This window comes from Cetorhinus maximus, chromosome 3 (assembly GCF_964194155.1).
Source record: "Cetorhinus maximus chromosome 3, sCetMax3.hap1.1, whole genome shotgun sequence".
NCBI classification, from domain to species: Eukaryota; Metazoa; Chordata; class Chondrichthyes; order Lamniformes; family Cetorhinidae; genus Cetorhinus; species Cetorhinus maximus.
In genome coordinates, this window is record NC_135881.1 from 74,119,849 (window position 1) to 74,140,112 (window position 20,264).

General features: G+C 48.4%; 1 protein-coding gene across 1 annotated transcript in view; it reads left to right on the forward strand.

Moving 5' to 3' along the window:
* The window catches only part of LOC144678727 (E3 ubiquitin-protein ligase HECW1-like), a 676,338-nt gene that overhangs the window by 483,347 nt on the left and 172,727 nt on the right, over nt 1–20,264 (forward strand). The window contains exons 12-13 of the mRNA XM_078538571.1: nt 5,175–5,254; nt 7,639–7,760. Of these exons, the coding sequence (XP_078394697.1) occupies nt 5,175–5,254; nt 7,639–7,760 (202 nt within the window). The remainder of the gene's footprint in view (nt 1–5,174; nt 5,255–7,638; nt 7,761–20,264) is intronic.

Genomic DNA, 20,264 nt, shown 5'->3' on the forward strand with positions numbered 1-20,264 from the left:
ATCAAAAAGCTGTCAAGGAACTGTCCAGTTGTCAAGAAACTGTTAAAGAGTAGTCCAGTTGTAAAGGAGCTGTCTAGCTGTCAAGGAACTATCCAGGTGTCGTGGAACTGTTAAGGAACTATCAAAGAACAAACCAGCTATCAAGGTATTGTCCAGCTGCTAAGGAACTGTTAAAGAGCTGTCAAGCCTGTCAAAACTGTCCAGAAAGTGTCAAACCTGTCGAACCTGTCCAAGAAGTGTCAATCCTGTCAAGGAACTGTCCAAGGATACTAATTGAGTTGGCAAGGAAGGGGTGAGGACAATGGGTGGTGGGTGGGTCATCGGCATAGGGGGCATGGGGGCAGTGGGGTGGGTAGAAGGGCACTAATTTGGCAAAGCAGTGTGAGGGGCTAGGGGAGTGAGTGGGGGGCATGGGTTGGTACAGGTTGGCATGGATGCAGCATAGGGGGTGTGTGGGAGAGGCGAGATTTGAAATGATGTTCTTTGTTGTTTTATTATTTTTTACTTGCTTAAACATAGTGCCGGACCACAGAGGCACAGAGGCAGGCCTTGCGCCCATGCACACACATCCCCCCACCCCCTCCACCCCACCCCCACACCCCCACACCCCCACACCCCCCCCCCATCGCCCCCCGCCACAGCGACTGAAAATCCGACCTGCAGGCAGACAATTTTAAAGGTCAGGTTCACAGAGCTGGGAAATCTCCTGACTTGGTGAATCCCACTCACCTGGGGACAAAAATCTGGTCTTAGAGTCTTAAGTGAGTTTTCTAACCTATAGATATAACAAGGTTACTAGTGAATATGTCACTCTACAAGATATAAGATAGGCAGAATATGTACACAGATAAGGATAATCAATGGGTTATGAATGCACAAATAATATATTGTGACCCTAGATGTGTACTTGTGTATAGCATATTAAGCTATTTAAAGAAAAATAGATATACGAAGGCCAATTTCCTACTCCTGTGCTCACACTGGGGACTGGCACTCAAAGGAAATGCATCACAGGAAGTTATGGCGCATAGTCCATAATGTTCTATCCATCAATTTTAATTAGGGGAAATTGAATCATCCTCATTTGTTTCAATCCTAGTGAGAAATCAGTTAGATGTATGATGAGAATGTTAGAAATGACAGGCCAAGCGGTGAGTTCAATATGGAACTCAAAAATAAATTAACACCTTCTTTAAAAGAAAGGAACTGTAGAAAATTATTTTAACTCTTAAATTCTTTTGTTCGGTACATTTCTATATTTGCTTCCTTAAAAAAAAAGACTAAATGCCAAGTAATGGCCCAAATTTTGCAGTAAAATTTATGGTGATGCTATCAGCACTCACCATTATCAAAGCGTAGATTGGATAACTTCTAATGATCATGCATGCACAGTTAAATGTGACAGTCAGGAAGTTATTTGAATTGCCTTGCTGTTTCGGTCTCTCACTGAGGGACTCAGCGGTGAAACATATGGAACAGTGAAAGAATGCTGTATTTATGTGACAGATACACACTAAACCTGCCAGAAAATGGTGGGACTTGTCCATTTAAGTGTATATAATATTTTAATGGCGTGATAGATTTTAATTACTCACAACTTCTCTGGCACAGAAAATTATATTTTACAAGTATGAAGTTTCAATTCTTAAGATTTTAACTTGTTGGAGATCTAAAAAATGTCAATTTTTATAAAGTTTTTCTGTCTCTTATCTTCCTTCTAATTCCACCTTTCTTTCCTCTCTTCATTTCACTTGTTATACATGTTTTGGCATTGAATCAATTATTCTAACTTACACAGGTTGGTTCAGTCTCTGTGTGCCTCAGTGGGGACTCTTCAATCTGATTGGTTAGGCAGATACACCATAGCCTGTCTCATTCACAGAGTTTGCATATCCTGTATATAGGGAATGTGCTGCAATGGATTTCAAATCACTGCAAAAATGCAAAAGCCCTTAGAAAGACCCTGAGTGATAATATCTTGGCCAATATCATCAGAGTGCTAGCTTAGAGGAATTACCTGGGGATACTTGTTAGGGAGCTGACTTTCCACCAGCAGCAACACAGCCAGAAACCATGGCATGGTTTAACACCAAAATAAAATCGAAACATTAACTCTGTCTTTCTCTCCACAGATGCTGTTAGACCTGCTGAGTTTTTCCAGCATTTTCTGTTTTTGTTTCATGGTTCAACACCAATTGTGTTTCTTACTTCAGCTCCCTCGTACTTCAGAACTTCTCAACTCATTTATATTATGAGCAAGCATTGTTTGAAACTTCAAGGGAAAAACTGAAGGTTATGGATGCCACTCAACAGCTTGGCAATGTTTCAATTAATTACTAGGTCTTTAAGTATTCAATCTCTTTGAGAAAGAAAAGGCTTTATTTCAGTGGAAAAGTCCAAAGCTCATTCTCCTTGGAAGTGACATGTGGCCTTCGTTGCAAGGCCCTGTGGTTGATCTAAGCTTGAATCTCTGGAGATGAAAGAAAATGAGGAGCAAAACATTATTTACCCCCCTGAATGTGGGTGGGAATGACTTGGACTCAATTTTTGAAAATCCTGTGCTTTAGGGACCGTCAATTCTCACTGCCTTACACTTCTGATGATTCCTGCTTAAATCTAACCTCAGGGATCAATGATCAAAAGACTGCTTGGTAAAGATGACCTGGATTTCAACTGTAAGTGTGAAATCAGTGAAGACAAAAAATACATGTACCAAGAGGGGAAGTACATACATAAAGACTCTCACTCTCACTTTATTAGAGTAAATAGGACACCTGAGTTTCTTCCAGTTCATATCATTCCTTCAACCATCTCATCCCATTCCACAAAATAGATGTATTCCAGTCTTTTTACTTACATTTTGATGTTTGAAATATAAAGCACACGCACATACTGTTGAACGAGGAGCTGTTTTGTTGAAACATATCCAAAGGCTTCTCTTTGAAACACATACAGGGACTGTCTTTTTGAAACATATGAACCAGAACATACTGTTGAATGTGAACTGAATAGATCAGTAATGGGTCAATTACTATCCTTCACTGGTAAGAAATTTTATGAGCACTTAAATCTTCAACAAATGAAATTGGTATTCCAGATATCAATGATGACACAATCGGGTAAATTCATGAATCCCAGCAGGGACTTGCATTGAGAGGGATTTGAGAATAAATTCTACATTTTGTAGTTCTATCTCCAACTGATACTCCCTTCACATGTAATTGGTGAATTTTCCCCTATTGCTACATTAATGTTTATTGTATGTCAATCGTGTTATTATAGGTGTAACGTACTACAGCAGAACTCAGCATAACTTCTCAATTGGTTTGTGGCCTGAGTTCTTGGAGAGGAGGGAGAGCTTACCTCAGAGTGTTTGACTTTGGCATTATATGAAATATTACTCCAGTGTGATGTCAAACTGGATTTAAAGAGTGGTCCCTGGTACTGATGGACATCATTATGCGTAATTCTCTGAACTGTGCAAATCCTTTCCTATACCTTTCAGGCTTGTCTTCTCCTTTGAGACACTCCTTAAAATCTTGCTCTTTGACCAAACCTTTGGTCACCTGCCTTAATATCTCCTTTTGTGATTTGGAGTCAAATTTTATTTGAAAAAATTGCTGTTAGCAACTTGGGATGTTTTACTATGTTTAATGCACAGTTGTTGTTGAGTATCCAAACACTCATGCCCTTGTTCACAAATACGTTTAAAAATTACAATCCAGGAACTGCTCTGCACACCTATATGAGCTGTGGGAGTTTAATCCAGAGCTAGGTAATTTTTTTTTTGTTCTTGAGTGTCACTGGCAAGGCCAACATTTGTCACCCATGCTTAATTGCTCTTGAGAGCTACCTTCTTGAACTGCTACAGTCCATCTGAATGGGGTACACACACCCTCAGAGCTGTCAGGGAGGAAGTCCCATGATTTTGACCCAGCAATAGTGAAGGAATGGTGATATGGTTCCAAGTCAGGATAGTATGGGACTCGGAGGGGAACTTGCAGGTGGTGTAGTTCTCATGCGTCTACTGCCCTTGTCCTTCTAGGTGGTAGAGGGCAGGGGTTTCAAAGGTGCTGTGGAAGAAATCTTGGTGAGTTGCTGCAGTACATCTTGTATGTAGTTTAAGGTGGTGGTGGTGGTGGATGGTGCCAATCAAACTGGCTGCTTTGTCCTGGCTGGTGTCCAGCTTCTTGAGTGTTGTTGAAGCTGTAGGTCCAGGCAAGTGGAGAGACCTGTGCTTTGTAGATGGTGGACTGGCTTTGGGGAAGTGAGCTAATTAATCAGAATTCCCAGCTTCAGTATGCTCTTGTTGCCACAGTATTTAGATAGCTGGTCACATTCAGTTTCTGGTCAATGCTAACCCCAGGATGTTGATCATGGGAATGTCAAGGAGCAATCCACTCACCACATCTGGCTGAAGATGATTGCAAATGTTTCAGCCTTGTTTTTTGCACTGATATGCTGGGCTCCCCCATCATTGAGGAAGGGGTCATTGAAAGAGCCTTGTCCTATTTAATGTCTAATTTGTGTTTAATTTCCACCCCCCTCTCACCCGACCATCCCCGCCATTCACGACTGGTGGACAATCAGGACTGCAGAGCTTTGACCTGATCTGTTGGTTATGGGATTGCTCAGCTCTGTCTATAACATGCTGCTTCGGCTGTTTGGCATATATGTAGCCCTGTGTTGTAAACAAGATACTGCCTATCTGAAACCGGCAGGCACAATATGAAGGCATTCTAACACAGCTTGCAATTGAATGGTAGGAACTGATTCCACACAGTGAATTACCAGAATGAACTGAAGGGAGTTTTGAAGAGGTGAAGAACTTTCTAGAAGAGCGAGAGGGGAATGAGACAGAATGTAAATCTGCACTGCTGTTGTGCACCCCTTAATAATTGAATCAAAAATGGTAAAAGCAGAGTTCTGGGAGCATGTCCCCAGCCTGCCAAGGACAAGAGAAATAACTTATACAGTGACCGGAAAAATATATTTCTATGATGGTTACTGTTTCAGGTCACCAGCGTTATCTATGATTTACAATGCTAGCAATGTTGCCATGGCAATGTCCCAAGCTGTTACTGCAGTTACACTATTTCTCATCTCACTCCACGATATAACACATTACTTAGTTAGGCGTTCAGCATTTCATTCTCATTCTGATTTGATAACAGGTATCAGAACATCCAAAGGACAATTGCAACAGACAGATCTGAAGATGAGGTGACTGCAGAGATCTCACAACCAAATACAGGTTTGTACAGTTATCAGATATATATTTGTAAAAACAAAGCTAGCTTTAGAAACCCTTGGCACTACTCCAAGCATAACATCCAGATATTTTGTTCCCTCAGACATGATTATTACAGTTAAAATGTCCTGGAAACATCAGCTGGATTCTCACAAGATCCTTTGCTTGCGGCTGTTGTGATCTTTCATTTGATCATTTGACGTAATTAACAGCACTTTTATCTTTATTTTCCCAAACCTTTATTCTATAAAAATAATCCATGATCATGTGAAGAACTCAATAAAACCTTGTTAATTACCAAAAGTCAGTGATAGGTCATCAAGAAAAATAGTACAACCATAGGCTTGGAAACAGAATGGAAAAAAAGATCAAAGTAATCACAGGGGAAATGTGAGCTGCTTGTTTCTGTTAGTACCTCGTGTGGGGTAGTGCAAATACTGACAGGCCTGAAACTGCAGCAGTTGGAATCAATCACTACAGTCACCGCAGATGCTTCAGAGCTGTTTTACATCCTGTAACATATGTCCTGATGATTAATGTGTTTGAATGTTGATTGGTACAAAAGTGTTAGATACAAAGAGCAGAGAACTCGTCTACAAAAATGTTAAATTGTAAAGGGTTGATGCATATTCATGAGGGAATTAGGTCTCCAAACATCACACTATGTTGGCATCTGTAGCAAGTGCTTGACCCACCAAATGTTTTATCTGGTACAGTGTGCATTGTTTTCAATGCGTTTATGTTTTTGATTTTTCCAGAAGTGCTCATCCTTAGTTGCCCTTGGAAAAGAGGTGGTGAGCTGAATTCCTGAAATGCTACAGTCCATATGTAGGTCCTCCTACAATGATGTTAGAGAGAGAGTTTCAGAATTTGGACCCAGTCACAATGAAGGAATGGTGATACACTTTCAAGACAGGATGGTGTGTAACTTGAAGAGGAAATTGGAGGATGTGATGTTTCCATGCGCTTGTCTTTCTAGGTGGTAAAGGTCAAAGAAGCCTTGGCCAGTTGTTGTAGTGCACCTTGTAGATGGTAAACACTGCTACCACTGTTTGCTGGAGGTAGAGAGAGTGAATGTTCAAGGTGGTGTATAGAGTGTCAATCGAATGGGCTGCTTTGTCCTGGATGGTGTTCAGCTTCTTGGACATTGTTGAAGCTGCACTCAACCAGGCAAGTGGAGAGTATTCCATCACACTCCTGATTTGTGTCTTGTAGATGGTGGACAGGCTTTGGGGAGTCAGAATGTGAGTCACTCACCACAGAATTCCTACCTCTGACCTACTCCTGTAGCCACCGTATTTATGTGGCTGATCACTTAAAGTTCCTGGTCAATGGTAACATCCAGGATGTTGATGTTGGGAAATTTAGTGACGGTGATACCAATGAATGTCAATGGAGGTGGTAAGACTCTCTCTTGTTGGCGATGATCTTTTCCTAGAACAGGGCGTGGTGTGAGTGTTATTTGCCTCTTCTCAGGCCAAGCCTGGATATTGTCCAGTTCAGGTTTTGCTGCATTTGGGCATGGAGCACTTCATTATCTGAGATTATCTAAGGAATTGCGAGTGGAATTGAACAATGTGAAATCATCGGCAAACAGACCACTCTTGACCTTTGTGTGGTTCCTTTTAACAATTACATCTTCCTTACATTGATTGAACTGATGTGGTAGAAGGTTGAGGACAGGCAGGCTCTGTTCAGATGAAAGGAGCAGTGACAGATTTCCCACCTACCACAACTTGGACATCCAGCACCCCCAGAACCAAGACCATGCCGGATTTCGGATATTCACAGATTTTGGACGGTAAAATCAGACTATCCTAGGCCAAATTCAATGAATAAGAAAATTGTATGGGAACAAACAACAACAGTATTAACAGTGCATGGGTGGAGTTTGGGGTGTTCCGGTCAGTTGGGGTCAACGGCTGTTCATGTTGACTGGGAGCACGGGAACTAGACCAGCGCGCCATTTCAAAAGTGTCCAGTTTTCGAACAATTCTGGCTTTTGGTAGCCGGATTTTGGACGTCCAACCTGTAATTGCAAATTATTCACCAATTTTAAGTTTCTGCAAACCAGAATGACATGTGTGAAAATTGAGGGAAAAGAAACCCAAGCAATAAAACACAAAGTGCCTTCATTTGGTGTTCCCCACTTCTGTTGTAAATGAAAGTTGCTTTTACTTCTATGGAAAGCCATGATCCTTTGACTGCTCAAGAAACTCCCCATCTATGACCTAAATATAAAGTTAGGTTATCTTATACACACTCAGTACCTTAAAATATAATGTAGTCCAATTTTATTATTTTTAAGTTCTCTTTACTTCAAAATCAATACATTTCTTTGTGATGCTATACTTAAGGAATAATATCTTGCCTCCTCATTTTACTAGAACTGAGACGTGAAGGCTCTTTGTCTCCAGTGAGTTCCCAGAAAGTTAACATGTTATTGCAGTCTCCAACTGTCAAATTTATCACAAATCCTGAGTTCTTCACTGTGCTACATTCAAATAATGTAAGTACCCTTTTAAATCCCTGAAATTGTTGTATGGCCTGGTAACTTAAAACTTTAGAAAGTAATGTATACTTACATATAATAGTCCTACATTGCTTGGCATTGCTGTGCTCATAATTATCTTATGATTTCTGCCTTACTCTCTTAGACTGTTCTATGGTTTCCTTTCTTATATGATCCAAAATCACTGTATTGTCCATTCTATATCCATATTCTCTGCATTTTTGTATTCTCCAATTCATTGTGCTTTATAATTGCTGTGCTCTTATTCTGCTACTTATATTATCTTTGTGTTGTTACATTACTGATACATTCTGCATTGTTCTGCTCTTTGCTATGTTCCCATTATTAGATGTCTTCTGAACCTGCGTGCTTTATTTTTTTACATTCTTCTCTGGATTCTCATATTCTGTCCTTTCCTGTGCTCTCTGATGGTTGACAAACCATTTCTGTTGATAAACGCTTTGTCATCAATCTGTTCTTTTAATAATGTGACCTAGAGACTACTTATGTTTTTGTGTCCAGTTATGTTGACTTATAGGGCTGGATTTTCAATTGGGGGTCAGGAACCCGACACCTAGATCATTCCTGAGTCCTGACCCTGCACCACGTCTGTATCACTCATGCGATGCTATTTTAAAATACATTTTCCCTAAATGGACCGGAGGTGAGCTTGGCGCCCAATTAATGTATTGGGCACTGCTAGAGTGCAGTGTGATTGCCTTGCAGATTGAGGCAGGCAGGAGAGCAGAGGGACAGCAACCTCTCAATACATACAAGTGACCATACAGTCATTGAAAAGATATGAGGCCCCCTCTGTGTGAATAACTCTTCTTCCCAACAATTTTACTTCAGCAGAAACATTACTCTGCATTGCTCCCGACAGTTGTGTGCACTAATGTGAACCATACTGCTCACTTTTCCTGATCTGCGACTTGAAAATCACCTTCTGACTCTCCCCATCCTGTTATTAGGCTCTTCAAGGAACTTAATGGACAGTTACTTGGAGGAGAGTGAGTGCCGGCTGTAACCACCACGGCACCACCAGCCCCCATGTCCCCACCACCTTTGCTCTGAAAATAGCAGCGTGTTCAGAGGCATCGGAAGACAGACACACTGGGCAGAATTTTTAGGTCGGCGTTTGGGTGCGTGCCTGACACGTCTGACCGAGAGATTAAGCTCGTTGATGTCAGCTGAGCTGATGCCAACGCACACCCACGCGGTGTTTCGCTAGGCAGGTGCGTGATGAAGACGGATGTGCGCCTACCATTAATTAATGGGCCAGTTAAGGCTCTTGAGACACCAATTGTCCTGGAGTTTATGTGGCCCGTGCGATTTTCAGGCCGTCGGGTGAACTAAATGGGCAGGCGGGCAAGCCACATTTTCAAAAACTTCATCCACGGGCGGGATAAGAGGGGTGAGTGGGCTTGTTAATGTGAGTAGTTTCTACTTCAGCTTATAACTTGCTGCTGTTTGCTTGTGTGAACAGGGCACCTTCATTTTGCTTCAGAGCTGCTTTGACAGAAATAAGAGGCTTCAGTTCAGGACTCAGTGTTGTTTTCCAGGCCCCTGGAGGATTCATATCACTTGAGGCCTTCCAGGTATCAGACAGCCTTCCCTTACCCTGGTAATGGGGATTGTGGTCTCCGCTGGAGACACCTCCCCTGAGAAGGAAGGGAGGGGCAGAAAGGGGAGGAGGACAGGTGTCCCTATTCAGCCTTCAGGGGAGCAACCTGTGGGAGGAGAGGCCGCAGGCACAGGGGGCGCAGGGAAAGCAGGGGGTCCAAGGCGGAAGGGGCCCCAGAAGATACCACTATCCTGCTGCCAGTGTTTACAGGCAGCGACGCATACCTCAATATGTCTGAGATGCAATGCCGAAGGAGGCTCCGCCTCTCAAGGGAGACAGTGACCTCCATCTGTCAGAGGATCGGCCCTCAGATCAGCTCCGACTGTGGACACCTCATGCCAGTGGCACTGAAGGTCACGATGGCCCTCAACTTCTCTGCCTCCGGCTCTTTCCAGGGGTCAGTGGGTGATCTTTGTGGAGTCTCCCAATCAGCTGTCCACAGTTGTGTCAAGCTGGTGACAGACGCTCTGTTCAGGTGTGCATTGACTTTCATGCACTACCCTATGGATGAGGCCAGCCAGGCAGAGTGAGCCAGAGGCTTTGCAGCAATTGTTGGATTCCTCCGTGTCCAGGGTGCAATCGACTGTACACATGTGGCCATCAAGGCACCAGCGGGTGAGCCCGGTGCCTTTGTCAACAGGAAGGGCTTCCACTCCATGAACGTGCAGATAGTGTGTGACCATAGGATGCAGATCCTGCAAGTTTGTGCAAGGTACCCAGGCAGCTCCCATGACGCTTACATCCTGAGTCACTCCCAGGTACCGGGGCTCTTCAGCGCTCCAGCCCGGCAGGATGGATGGCTGCTGGATGACAAGGGCTATCCCCTCAAAAGGTGGCTCATTACGCCTCTCCGCCATCCAAGAATAGAAGATGAGCAGCGGTACAATAGGAGCCACGCCTCCACAAGGGCTGTGGTGGAGAGAACCATCAGTCTTCTCAAGATGCGCTTCTGATGCCTGGACTGCTCAGGGGGCGCACTCCAATACCCCCCAGATCGTGTGTCACTGATAGTGGTTGCATGCTGCGCTCTCCACAATCTGGCGCTGGAAAGGGGGGACGCAGTGGACGAAGAAGATGTTGACGCAGCTGCTCAGGCAACAAACAATGAGTCCAGTACTGAGTCCGAGGACAGGCATGCTCAGGAGAACGCTGAGGGCATAGAAGCTGACCTTGGCAACCTACGGGGAGGCAGGGACACCCGGGACACTTTGACCCAACGCTCCTTCAGCTAGCCTACCAAATAAGAACCACCACCACATGCCAGGTCTGCAGGCTCCGTACTCGATACCTGACAGGAACATTTGCTTGGTGAACAACATGCACTATGTGCCATTTCAATAAAGCTCAATGACAAACAAGTCATCATAACATCATGGGTTACCCAGCACCTGCAGGACTAATAGAGCACCTAGAGGCTTGTTGTGCAAAAACACATTTAATGATATGCTGCCTGGCATAAAGTTAACAAATGATATTCAGAGGTGTTCTTCATCACACCAATTAAGAATTAAATTAAAAGTGGGGAACACAAATATCATCCGTGCACAGGCCATGTTGTGATTCAGGTGCTTTAAGTTTTTGTTTGTGTGTGCTATGTCTAGGTGCTCCCCCCTCGCTGGCACCGGCATTGGAGACAGCCTGCTCACTCTGCTGTCCTGTTGGCCTTGATGACCTTGGAGGTCGTCCACTGGCCCATGGAGCCTGTGCTGGCCCCGCCTGGGAGGGAGCGGCCAGTGGCTTGGCTGGCATCTCCCCAGTCGCTGCAGCCTCATCGGATGCCGCGATCACTGGCAGAGGGGTGGAGGAGCTGCTGCCCTCACCCGGAGCGCCCTGAGAGATGACAGGCAGCTCGTGCGCCAACATGAAGTCGCTCTGGACCTACCTGCTCACCATTGATGGACGGGCACCTAGCTGGGATACTGGGTGTCCAATCCATCTCCCACACTGACAGTGACCACCTGAAGTCATTGCCTGTGTGACGGCTTGCAGGTCCGAGCGCATCCCCAGTAACCACTGATTCAACTCCTGGAGGAGCCTCTCTATGAGAGTCACCACTCTCTCCATGGACAAGGCATTGCGCACGGCCATGAGGGTCATTGAATTGCTCATGCTCTGCAAGGACTCCTCCACAATGGAGACCATGGCACACATTCCCTCATGTATCTCTGCCAGATCCTCCCACACACCCTGCTGGACATCCAGCATCTGCTGCCTCAGGGACGACTCCAGAGGCCCATCATCAACCACCGACTGAGCATGTTCCTGGTTTCCAGCAGTCCTTCGACTGGCAGCACCCTGGGCACTCTCTGCCTCTGTCTGCACCTCAAGCAAGTGTGAAGTGCCCTCATCAATGTGCTCTGAAATACTAGCTGCCGATCTAATGCCTACCGGGGTGCTGGTTTCTGCGCTGGTGCCTGCTTGAGAGACCGTTGTGACGCAGGTGCGTTCTGTTGGGTTCTGTCCTCTGGCGTCAGTAGTGGGCATTCAGGCTCCTCAGCTCGATGGGCTGCTGGTGACCATGAAAGGAAGAACAAGGACATGTCATTAGTTGAAGTCACTGTCACTGTGCATGCCTGGCACCCGGATGAGACAGAGATCTGTATCATGGTGCCCTCACCTTTCCATTATCAATAGGGATTACAGGTTCAAGGCTCACATCAATTTAGAGACTACAATGGAATGGTTGCAATGACAGACATTCTGACCTCCGTGCACTGCACTCTACCTCCCTGTGGCACCCCAACCTCAACATGGCTGGTTGACCTAGGTGCATGGCACCTCTCCAAATACATGGCCACCTGCTCATATCGGGTCAAGATGAGTAGGTGTGGGGGTCCCCTGCCAGTCCACAACCTCTCGGCATTGTTATGGGATGTTTTCTCCTGAAAGGACAGAGGAGCATTGGTTAGTCCACCCTGTACCTGCATTGCCATTGCCACCTGGCCAACCCCACCTGAGGAAAACCTCGCAGGGCTCAGCCGATTCATGACCCTGGAGCCGCACGACACTCAGTCCAAGCAGCCAGGGCTCACCCCCTTGCCCAGATGCTTTCTCTTTGACATTTGCCACTCAGACTGTAAGACCTGTGAGGTCCAAGGTGGGGAGGCATCTCTTAACTGCTATGCTAAGTGGTCCATGCCAACACGGTACTCACCCTTCCCTATCATAGGAGATCATTGAAGCGCTTCTGGCACTGCACCCATGTGCGCCTCACCACATCAAGGCTGCTGACCCTGGATGCCACCTCCTCCCAGGCCCTTTTGGTGAGGTGGGGGGGGCCTCCTCCTCCCATTCCTGGGGACAGGGATCTCTCTTCGTGCTGCCACCTCCTCCAGGAGGGCAGCGAGACACTCATCAGAGAAACACGGGGCCGACTGCCCCGCCGACCTGCCGTCCTGCCTGCCGTGTCCACCAGCAACCGGATCCATCATGATAACTCTGTGTCCCCCCATGGCAGTCTTCCAGGGGCTGCCTGAGCCGCTTGTGAATTGGCCACCAGGTTGCCGTTGGACCTGGCAGCCGCCCCTTCTCGCTGTTGCCGCTGTCGCATCTTATGCTGGGCGGGCCTTAATTGGCCTGCCCGTGTAAAATCGCAATGCAGAGCCGATCGCGGGCGACGGTTGGGTTCCCGATTGCCCCTGCCCACCCCCACCCAGCCCGCCCGACGAGCAAAAAATTCTGGCCACTGTCAGGGGGTACTATTTTCAAAGTGCACCCAACCTCACCCCCACGGGCAATTAAAAATCAAACTCATAATCTCAATAAGGAAATGATTTACAAGCGGCCTCTCGGGTACTCCCTTTGTTAAGACAATTGAGATGTTGCAAGTTTCTTTCTTGCCTGGTTTCCTATCATTTTTACTATGATACCTAACCTAGGTCTGCATGCAATGAAACTATCCTGACTGTCTCCAAATTTATTTTTCCTTGGAGACTGTAATCAAGGCTCCTGAAAATGGTTGTCCTTCCTTGCATGCTTTTGTGAAAGGCTGTAATATGACAGCTACCAAATAATTCTGATAAATTATAGGCACTGAAAGGGGAGGGAGACAAATTCTGCAGAGACACACTGCAAAATGGAGAAAAAAAAAGAAGTGGCCAGGATTTTGCCCTCGTTGGGTGGGCTCAGCGGGCGCGAGCGGGAGCAGTCAGGAAGCCGACCGCTGCCCGCGATCAGGCCGTGACCTCGATTTCATGCTGGCGGGCCAATTAAGTGCTGCAGTGCTCAGCGCTGGCTGTGTGAGAGGGGAGGAGGGCGAGTGGGGAACTTTGCGCATGCGTGCAGGTGCGCGCAGGAAAAGCTCCCTGAGGCACAGAGCTGCCTCAGAGATGAAGATTTTGAAAAATAAAAAGGAAAGAATTTTAAAATATTAAAAACATGCCCCCTCATGCGACTCTGTCACATGAGCAGGGACATGTTAGAAATTAGTTTGAAATGTTTTTGTTTTTTTTTAATGACAGATCGAAATCTTATCCCGCCCATGGATGAGGTTTCGCAAAAAATCCCTTTTGCCTGCCCGCCAACTGTAAGGCTGGACGGGCAGTGAAAAATTTAATTCAATTAGATTTTTAATGGCCTTAATAGGCCTGTCAATTGTCAGCGGGCACACTGCCAACACCCACGCGCGCCTGCCGACCGAAATATCGCACAAGTGCGCAATGACTTCGGGACGCTCGCCCAACGTCATCACACATCATTTTACGCTCCTTCAAGTCAGGTGCACACACATGGTAGAAAATTCTGGTCAGTGTAAATAAACCATTAGATTGAGAGGAAAACTGAGGCAGAGGAATAACCTGAAACAAAGAGGGAAGGAAGGGGCCACCAAGCAAGCAATGGGAAAAGAATGGAACAGCAAATGATATATAATCATAACACAAAATACAACACAAATACATCAGGAAAAATAAAGGAAAATAATCACCTTACTACATCCACAACACCAACCTTTTGCACCTGTTTGGCAAAAGTTCAAAGTACACACCCTCACCCCCAGGTCCACCATTTATCTGAAAGTCCCAGTCAAGAGGGCACTGAAATAAAGCCATATTTCAAATGAATATAAAGTAAATATTAAAATTTATTTTGATAAAGGATACTTAGGAATAATGCTATTACAAGTTTTTTTTTTGATTTTCTGCTGTGGTAGATTTTCCTGTTGAATATATTTCTATCGCTTTGTAAATTCATTGCAAATTCTTGATATAAAATGGGGAAAATTGGAGCTGACTCTACTGGTTCAGCCACTGGAGCCACTTAATACCTTTGTAATCACCTCACGTCTTGACATTCAAAACTAAGAAGTGTATTGAAAGCATCCTAACTACTTACCAGCAGGGGTCCGATCTTCAGGTTTAGAAGGTGATAATTGTATTGCTGGGCATAATGCGTATGACCATTCTGAGTGACGTGTGACCCTGTAACTGTAACAAGGGCATGTGTTAGGTCTGTTGTAAATAAAATCATTGAATCGTGGAATGTCACAGCACAGAAATGGAGCACATGCCCCATCAAGTTGGCACCCGGAGGTTTGTCCACAGGAGGCCGCTGGTCTAACCCTACCCTCCTGCTTGCTCTCTATCCTCTTTAATATTCCTTTTATCAAACAAGTATATAAATCCCTTTTTAAAAAATTGGTGCATTCTGTCTAAGTGATTGTCTGTTGGATAAAATAATTAGAAAAATTATTAGAAAAACAATTAGAAAAATTGGCTGGAAAATATCCTACTGTGTCCCATGTCCTTCAAGAAGATAGTTAAGTTTCAGACAAGGGTTCATCTTTCTACATTTTTAATCACTGAAGTAAGATCAATTTCATCACTTGAATCATCCTAATTGTCTCTGTCAGACAGGATTACCATCAGGATTGTGCAAGGTGAGGCCACCAAAAAACCCACAACTTGTTTTCTAAGCAACACTGCCATTTTGGAATCCAGTTGTTAGTTGCTGTACCTTCAAAATGTGTGTTGCATTTAAAATTAATGACCCAGATCTTCAGGCCCCAATATTGGTGGATGCTGAGATGTTCACTGCTATAGGGGAAATTCCACGGAGCCAATTTATGCCCAAACTCTGGACATCTGGTTCACCAAAAATGGGTCCACCGTCCCCTCCCAGGGACCTGTCAGCTTATAAACTTGGTCTGTTTACTTGCACTGTTTTTCATCCTGATTTATTTAGAGCTGTTCTGTTACGAGTGCAGTCTTTTAAGTCAGGAGGAGTGTCAAAGCACTCTGGCACATCTGCACACCCGACACTGATCACTGTCACCCGCCAACACTGCACACCCCCAACCCCCACAATGTTCACCCCCACCCCTGGCACTGCTCACCTCCACCCCTGACACTGTTCACCCCCACCCCTGCTCACCCCAACCCACCAACATTGGTAACCCCCACCCGCCAACACTGCTCACCCTCACCCGCCAACACTGCTCACCCCCGCCCCCGACACTGCTCACCCCCGCCCCCGACACTGCTCACCTCCAACCCCAGACACTGCTCACCCCCCTCCCCCGACACTGCTCACCCCCGCCCCCAACACTGCTCACCTCCAACCCCCGACACTGCTCACCCCTGCCCCTGACACTGCTCACCCCCGCCCCCGACACTGCTCACCCCCTCCCCCGACACTGCTTACTCCCTCCCCCGATACTGCTCACCTCCAACCCCAGACACTGCTCTCCCCCACCCCCGACACTGCTCACCTCCAACCCCCGGCACTGCTCTCCCCCACCCCTGACAGTGCTCGCCCCTTAGACACTGTTCACCCCCACCCCCGACTCTGCTCACCCCCCCCCCAACACTGTTCACCCCCACCCCCGAAACTGCTCACCCCCTGACACTGTTCACCCCACCCCCGACTCTGCTCACCTCCCCAATACTGTCCACCCCCAACCCCAACAATGGTCACCCCCGACACTGTTCACACCCCATCCCCTAACACTGCTCACCCCCTTGACCCTGCTCACCCCCACCCCTGACACTGTTTGCCCCCCTGACACTGCTTACCCTCACCCCCCCCAACACAGTTCACCCCCACCCACACCTCTAAAACTGCTCACCCTCAACCCCCAACACTGCTCAATCCCTCACCCCCCCCTAAAGTCCAAACAAAGCCCCACCCCCAAACACTTCTCACTCCATCCTCTACACCCGGGAGAGGTGCAGGGTGAACAGTGCCGGAGAGGATGAGCAGCATGTCAGGGGAGGGAGGGCGAGCAGTGTCGGGGAGGGGGGTGAGCAGTGTCGGGGAGGGGGTGAGCAGTGTCGGGGAGGGGGTGAGCAGTGTAGGAGGGGGTGAGCAGTGTCGGGGAGGGTGTGAGCAGTGTCGGGGAGGGTGTGAGCAGTGTCGGGGGAGGGGGTGAGCAATGTCGGGGAGGGGGTGAGCAGTGTCGGGGGAGGGGGTGAGCAGTATCGGGGGAGGGGGTGAGCAGTTTCGGGGGAGGGGGTGAGCAGTATCGGGGGAGGGGGTGAGCAGTTTTGGGGAGGGGGTGAGCTGTGTCGGGGGAGGGGGGTGAGCAGTGTCGGGGGAGGGGGTGAGCAGTTTTGGGGGAGGGGATGAGCAGTTTCGGGGAGGGGGTGAGCTGTGTCGGGGGAGGGGGGTGAGCAGTGTCGGGGATGGGGTGAGCAGTGTTGGGGGAAGGGGTGAGCAGTTTCGGGGAGGGGGGTGAGCAGTGTCGGGGAGGGGGTGAGCAGTGTCGGGGGAGGGGGTGAGCAGTTTCGGGGAGGGGGTGAGCAGTGTCGGGGAGGGGGTGAGCAGTGTCGGGGAGGGGGTGAGCAGTGTAGGAGGGTGTGAGCAGTGTCGGGGGAGGGGGTGAGCAGTGTCGGGGAGGGGGTGAGCAGTGTCGGGGGAGGGGGTAAGCAGTGTCGGGGAGGGGGTGAGCAGTGTCGCGGAGGGGGTGAGCAGTGTCGGGGAGGGGGTGAGCAGTGTCGGGGGAGGGGGTGAGCAGTGTCGGGGAGGGGGTGAGCAGTGTCGGGGAGGGGGTGAGCAGTGTCGGGGGAGGGGGTGAGCAGTGTCGGGGGAGGGGGTGAGCAGTGTCGGGGTGGGGGTGAGCAGTGTCGGGGGAGGGGGTGAGCAGTGTCGGGGAGGGGGGTGAGCAGTGTTGGGGGCGGGGGTGAGCAGTGTCGGGGGCGGGGGTGAGCAGTGTCGGGGTGGGGGTGAGCAGTGTCGGGGAGGGGGTGAGCAGTGTCAGGGGAGGGGGTAAGCAGTGTCGGGGGAGGGGGTGAGCAGTGTCGGGGTGGGGGTGAGCAGTGTCGGGGGAGGGGGTGAGCAGTGTCGGGGGAGGGGGTGAGCAGTGTCGGGGGGGTGAGCAGTGTCGGGGGGTGGGGGTGAGCAGTGTCGGGGGAGGGGTGAGCAGTGTAGGAGGGGGTGAGCAATGTAGGAGGGGGTGAGCAGTGTCGGGGAGGGGGTGAGCAGTGTCGGGGGGTGGGGGTGAGCAGTTTTGGGGGAGGGGGTGAGCAGTGTAGTGGGGGGTGAGCAGTGTTGGGGAGGGGGTGAGCAGTGTTGGGGAGGGGGTGAGCAGTGTCGGGGAAGGGGTGAGCAGTGTCGGGGAGGGGGTGAGCAGTATCGGGGAGGGGTTGAGCAGTGTCAGGGAGGGGGTGAGCAGTGTCGGGGAGGGGGTGAGCAGTGTCGGGGAGGGGGTGAGCAGTGTCGGGGGGTGGGTGTGAGCAGTTTTGGGGGAGGGGGTGAGCAGTGTAGGGGGGGGTGAGCAGTGTTGGGGAGGGGGTGAGCAGTGTTGGGGAGGGGTGAGCAGTGTCGGGGAAGGGGTGAGCAGTGTCGGGGAGGGGGTGAGCAGTGTCGGGGAGGGGTTGAGCAGTGTCAGGGAGGGGGTGAGCAGTGTCGGGGGGTGGGGGTGAGCAGTTTTGGAGGAGGGGGTGAGCAGTGTAGGAGGGGGTGAGCAGTGTTGGGGAGGGGGTGAGCAGTGTCGGGGAGGGGGTGAGCAGTGTCGGGGAGGGGGTGAGCAGTGTCGGGGAGGGGGTGAGCAGTGTCGGGGAAGGGGTGAGCAGTGTCGGGGAAGGGGTGAGCAGTGTCAGGGAGGGGGTGAGCAGTGTCGGGGGGGTGAGCAGTTTCGGGGAGGGAGTGAGTAGTGCCTGTGGGGGCGAACAGTGTCGGCGGGGTGAGCAGTGTCGGGGAGGGGGTGAGCAGTGTCGGGGAGGGGGTGAGCAGTGTCGGCGGGGTGAGCAGTGTCGGGTGTAGTGGCGTGACCTAGAGTTTAAAGCAGATAACAGGCACATTTTAAAACAGTGAAATTCCCTGAACTTTGTGGTATTATTGCTGGACTAGTAATCCAGAGACCCAGGGTAATGCTCTGGGGATCTGGATTCGAATCCTGCCATGGCAGATGGTGGAGTTTGAATTCAATAAAAATCTGGAATTAAAAGTCTAGTGATGACCATGAAACTATTGTCAATTGTTGTTAAAACCCATCTGGTTCATTAATGTCCTTTAGGGATGGAAATCTGCTGTCCTTACCTGGTCTGGCCTACATGTGACTCCAGATCGACAGCAACGTGGTTGACTCTTAAATGCCCTCTGAACAAGGACAATTAGGGATGGGCAATAAATGCTGGCCTAGCCAGCGATGCCTTCATCCCATGAATGAATTAAAAAAAAGATACGGCCACAGTTTTGAACACGGTCAGTGGTGTGTATGTAGTCCTGCTCCATTGCTGACCAGAAGATGGGCCAATATGATCATACTCTCTGAGATATGATTATAGTTTGCCTCATATTTTCATGACAAGCCTTTTAGACATTGGTATCAGGTAGTCTAAATAGGCCAGGTTGCCAATTCCAATTGGACTGTAATTCAGGAGATTTCATCACATGACCTCCCCCTCCAACCAATCCATTGTATTTGCCATTGGTTGCAATCTCATGGCAATTGATCAATAATGGAAACCAAAATGCCCAGAATCCTCTGCACTCCAGAAACCACTCCACATCGTGTGGTTTTTCCAGGGCTACATTACATCTTGGACACATGGCAGACCTACTGTTTATTGTGGGTCTGGCCAGGGTGAAAAACTAAATTAAAATATTCTTGGCCTGAATTTTCCGAATGGCAGTGCCATCTGAAGAGACGATGAGGAACATATCCCCTCCGACTCCAAGTGCCCCGCAGCCATTTCACACTCAAGTGAGCGTTAAGTGGCTGCAGGCGGGACTTCAGCCCCAGCAACAAGAACTGCAGTGGACTGAAGAGAAAGTTCACCAAACATGCCTGAGCCTAAGTCCCAGAACCAGAGGTGAAGGTAAGTTTAAGGGGTCCCAGGGGAAGCCTGGTCAGGGCGCAAAAGGAGCAACTGGGATGTTGGGGAAAGGACGAGGCAGTCAGAGGGGACTTTGGATGGAGGCGTCCACCACCCCCCCTTTCCTGAGACCTAGGCCGGTCTCTTATGGGTTTCCCCCACACCAGCCTAAAAGTTGAGGTTGAGTGAAAAACAGCCCTTTAGTGGTCAATTAGTGTCTCAATTGGGGCAGGGGCAGGCTTCCCATTGAGGCCTTGCCTGCCCCAGTGTAAAATCGCTGTGTGGTCGGGGCAGGCAGGAACCCAGAGGGAATTCTGTTCCTTAAATTTCCACTGCCCCAGCCCTCCCCACCCCCCCACCCCCACCCGCCTAAAAGCTCTCCAGCAGTGGAGCGTGAAATTCTGGCCGTTGTGTTTTTTCTGTTGGATTGCTCGCAGTCATCACTGGGAGATTTATCTTTAATTCTGGGATACTCCAACATAATCCAATAAGTTTGACAACACTACAAACAAGGCAAACCCTGCTCAAGAAATTAAAATGAATTGAGTTCATTGAACTGATCCATTGTACATATTGCACTGTAGTATTAATAAATGCAACTATCATCCAAGATGAGTTTGAGTA